The 4,300-nt window shown below is 44.0% G+C and overlaps 2 protein-coding genes across 2 annotated transcripts in view; one reads left to right on the plus strand and one right to left on the minus strand.

Moving 5' to 3' along the window:
- Positions 1 to 2,325, plus strand: part of ETH_00006295 (DNA-directed RNA polymerase, related) — a gene marked incomplete at both ends in the record, with an annotated part of 5,789 nt that extends 3,464 nt beyond the window's left edge. The window contains 6 exons of the mRNA XM_013376194.1: positions 12 to 99; positions 311 to 401; positions 587 to 687; positions 887 to 1,066; positions 1,406 to 1,500; positions 2,219 to 2,325. Of these exons, the coding sequence (XP_013231648.1) occupies positions 12 to 99; positions 311 to 401; positions 587 to 687; positions 887 to 1,066; positions 1,406 to 1,500; positions 2,219 to 2,325 (662 nt within the window). The remainder of the gene's footprint in view (positions 1 to 11; positions 100 to 310; positions 402 to 586; positions 688 to 886; positions 1,067 to 1,405; positions 1,501 to 2,218) is intronic.
- An 891-nt stretch (positions 2,326 to 3,216) lies between these two features.
- On the minus strand, positions 3,217 to 4,159 carry ETH_00006300 (uncharacterized protein; the record flags this gene model as incomplete). Its single annotated transcript, XM_013376195.1, has 1 exon — positions 3,217 to 4,159. A coding segment is annotated over one exon (943 nt), but the record flags the coding sequence as incomplete, so codon positions are not given.
- Between the last annotated feature and the right edge of the window lie 141 nt (positions 4,160 to 4,300).

The raw sequence follows: 4,300 nt of genomic DNA on the forward strand, positions 1-4,300 counted from the left end.
TTTGCATGCAGCGGCGACAATTCTGAAAGACATAAAAGTGTGCCGGAAGACTTGGCGAATTGTGGTCAAGTTTGGATGGCCTTTTGACAAATGCCCCTAGTGAGACTCTAAACCCTAAACCCTAAACCCTACATTCCAAACCCTAAACTGCAGCAGTGAGAGCGTGGGGCTCCACACTTTAAACCCTAGGGCTTAGGGTTTAGAGTTTGGGAGATAAGCGCAAAGCGACAAGCTTTCGCTCGCGCAAAAATGGAGGAGAGAGTTGAGGGTTTAGGGTTTAGGGTTTAGGGTTTAGGGTTTCTGCGCGCAGCCGACTTGAGCTGCTGCCAATCGTCAAGGGTTTGGTTGAGAAGGTAACGCTGCAGGAGCCGCAGGGCGTTAGCAACCCTCGCATTGTCCAGGTAGGGTTTAGGGTTTAGGGTTTAGGGTTTAGGGCGGGAATAATCGAAGGCGGGCAAGCCGGACCCGGTGAAAACGACTGCATGCTTCATTTCTCTTCCGTTTATTATTTATTTATTTATTTATTTATTTGTTATTTATTTATTTATTTATTTATTTATTTATTTATTTATTTATTTATTTTTAGGGTTCTGGCTGCAGCACGGGGAGCCCCATGGAGCTGCACTGCAGCGGCTCCAACCTGCAGTGGCTGCACCGTTTGAAGGAAACAGCAGTGGACCATTCAAAGTAAATAAATTAATAAATAAATAAATAAATTAATTAATTAATTAATTAAAATAAATAAATAAATGAAAATAATTGGTTTAATTGATCGCCTTTTAATTAATCCGGTGGTTCGCCAGTTAATTCGGCGTTTTTCGCGTTTTTCGGCGCCTCATGGCTAGGGTTAAGGGTTTAGGGTTTAGGGTTTAGGGTTTTTGCGCAGGCTGGAGACGAACGACGTGCTGGCGATGCTGCAGCACTACGGAATAGAAGCTGCTAGGGCTTTATATTTAAAAGAGTTTTCGAGGGTTTTTGCTGCTTATGGAATTAAAGTCCACAGTTCTCATTTGGGACTTATTGCAGACTTCGTCACCAGAGACGGAGCCATTATTCCCTTCAACAGGTCAGGGTTTAGGGTTTAGGGTTTAGGGTTTAGGGTTTGGGGTTTAGGGTTTGGGGTTTGGGGGTTAGGGTTTGGGGTTTGGGGGTTAGGGGTGCGAAACTCGTAAATGGCTCTAGCTCTATGATCGGGGGTTTAGGGTTTAGGGTTTAGGGTTTAGGGTTTAGGGTTTAGGGTTTGGTAAGGAGCCCGGTGGGGGGCAGAAGGCTCAGGCCCCGCAGCACAGGGGTTTAGGGTTTAGGGTCTTTTCCCGTCGTTTTTTTCCTGCCTTTATTTATTTATTTATTTATTATTTTTTTATTTATTATTTATTTATTAATTAATATATTTATTTATTTTTAGACTTGGGATTCAACATTGCGACTCTCCTTTTCTGCAAATGGCCTTCGAAACTTCTTTTCGCTTTTTGACGGAAGCTTGCGAAAGAAGTGCTGTTGGTAAATTATTTATTTATTTATTTATTTATTTATTTATTTTCTTTGTTTATTTAATTATTTATTTTATTTATTTATTTTGTTTATTGAGTAATTAATTTAATTACTTTAATTATTTACTCAATTATTTATTTATTTTAATTATTTATTTAATTTATTTAGTTTAATCAATTTAATTAATTTAATTATTTATTTGTTTCCTTTATTTATTTAATTATTTATTTTATTTAATTACTTACTCTATTTATTTGGTGTAATTACTTTAATTATTTTTTTAACTCAATTATTTGTTTAAATTGAATAATTTATTTAATTAGCTTATTAAAATTTACTATTTAATTAATTTGCCAAAATTAATTATTTATTTATTTTGAGCAATTATTTTGTTGATTTTAATTGAATAATCAATTATTTACTTAATTTAAATTAATTGATTATTTAATCAAGTCAAACAGGAAAGTATTTAATATAAATTAAATAATAAAATGTTTAATTAAATTAAATCAACCAATTATTCATTTAATTTGAATTAATTATTTATTTCAATTATATCAATATTCAATTAATTAAAAGTGATAAAATGAAGTAAAATATAATAATAAAATAGAAATAATAAAAGATAATAAAGACAACTAGAAAAAGGAAATGAAAAATAAACAGAAACAAATGCCGAATGCTAAAAGATTTTCTTTTTCTGCTGCTGCTGCTGCTGCTGCTGCAGACAATTTAAAAACTCCTTCTGCTGCTCTTATTGTCGGCAGCCCCGCAGTCATTGGCTCCCACCAGTCCCAGCTCTTGGCCGTGCTGCCAGACTTCTCCGACAGCTAGCTAGCTGGCTAGCTAGCTAGCTAGCTAGCTAGCTAGCTGGCCGGTAGCTAGCTGGCTGCTCAGCTTGCTAGCCAGCTGGCTGGCTAGCTTGCTAGTTAGCTGGCGAGCTAGCTAGCTAGCTAGCTAGCTAAACAACTGCCCAGCTAGCCAAGGTGCCAGCTAGCTTTTTAAGTTTTGTGCGTAATTGCATCTGCGGCTAGCTAGCTAGCTAGCCAGCTAGCTAGCTAGCTAGCTAGCTAACCAGTCAGCTAGTAGCTAGCGAGCTAGTTGCCCAGTCAGCTAGCTGGCTAGCTACCCAGCCAGCTAGTTAGCCACCTGGCTAGCCAGCTAGCTGGCCGGCTAGCTAGCTAGCTAGCTAGTCATCCAGGTAGCCGGCAGCCAAATTGGCTATCTAGCTACGTACCTAGCAGGTAGTCAAGATGACTAGCTAGCTAGCTAGCTGGCCAGCTAGCTAGCCAGCTAGCTAGCTACCTAGCTAGCTAGCGTAATCGATTCTGATTGTTGCTGCTTCGTAATGTAAAAGAAAAAGAAAAAAGCCCAGAGGGACAAAAAGGAGACAAATAAATAAATTGAATAAAATATATAAAATGAAAATAAATTGCCTTTCGGGGAGTCCCCTTGTCTTCAGCCAAGGCAGCTAGCTATCAGATAGCTGCAGCTAGCTAGCTAGCTAACTAGTCAGCTAGCTAGACAGCGAGCTAGCCAGCTAGCTACTGGCTAGCTAGCCAGCTAGCTAGCCAGTAGCTAGCCAGCTAGCTATCTACTGGCTAGCTAGCTAGCTAGGCGGCTTGCTGCCAGCGCAACTAGCTACTAGCTAGCTGCAGTAACTGGCTGGCTAGCTAACCAGCTAGCTACAGGCTAGCTGCGTTAATTAGCTAGCTAGCTAGCTAGCTAGCTTGATGGTGATACCAGTAAGTCGACTCGGTAGACTCCCACCTGCTGTTCAGCTAGCAGCTGCCACTGCTGCTGCTGCCGCTGTTGCTGCTGCTGCTCCTGCTCCTGCTGCTGCTGCTTGGCTAGAGCTGCAGCCAGAGCAGCAGCAACTCCGTTGTGCATTTCAGAAGTTCCTTCATCTGCGGCGCTCAAGTCGCACACGTCATTTTGCTGCTGCTGCAGCAGCAGCTGCTGCTGTAGCTGCTGCTGCTGCTGTTGCTGTTGCTGCTGCAGATACGGTGCCGCAGAGGGGCTGCTGAGGCTGCCAGCAAACTGAGCAATCTGCAGCAGCAACCGCAGCAGCTGCAGCGGGGCAGCAGCAGCAGCCCCTGCTGTTGCTGCTGTTGCTGCATGCGCATGCCAGCAGCAAGCAGCACCCACCAGCAGCTGCCTTGCTGCTGCAGCTTTGCTGCTGTCTGATACTGCAGAGCGCAGCTGCTGCTGCTGCTGCTGCAGCAGCAATAAAATAAGTGTCAGGAACCGCACATCTGCTGCTGCTGCTGCTGCTGCTGCTGCTGGTGCTGCGCCTACTGGTGCATGGATACGGGCAGCGCCCCAAGACAGCAGCAGCAGCGCGAGACTTTGCAAACTGGCGCAGCCATATTGCTTCTGCTGCTGCTGCTGTGGCTGCTGCTCTTGCTGTTGCTGCAGCAGCAGCAGCTGCTGCTGCAGCAGCAAAGCAACGTGGGATGAGAGAAGCAACAGGAGCGAAGTGGGTTGTTTGCTGCTGACCGACAAACGAGTCAGAGCAGCAGCAGCAACAGACGCATGCTCCAGTGCTGCTGCTGTCCTTGCTGCTGCCGCTGCTGCTGCTGCTGCACTTTTCGCTGCTGCTGCTGCTGCTGCTGCTACCTCCGCGTCCACGCCCGCTGCGATGGCCCGGCAAATCCCCAGTATATAACTGAGACGAAAACGAACTCCAAACCCTAAACCCTAAACCCTAAACCCTGAACCGTTAGCCCTAAACCCTAAGACCCCTCACCCGTCTTTTAAAGGCTGCAGAGACTTTGCTGCTGCACTTAAAGCAGCAGCTGCTGCTGAA

The sequence above is a fragment of the Eimeria tenella genome, genomic scaffold, assembly GCF_000499545.2.
Source record: "Eimeria tenella Houghton genomic scaffold, Eth_scaff32, whole genome shotgun sequence".
NCBI classification, from domain to species: domain Eukaryota; phylum Apicomplexa; class Conoidasida; order Eucoccidiorida; family Eimeriidae; genus Eimeria; species Eimeria tenella.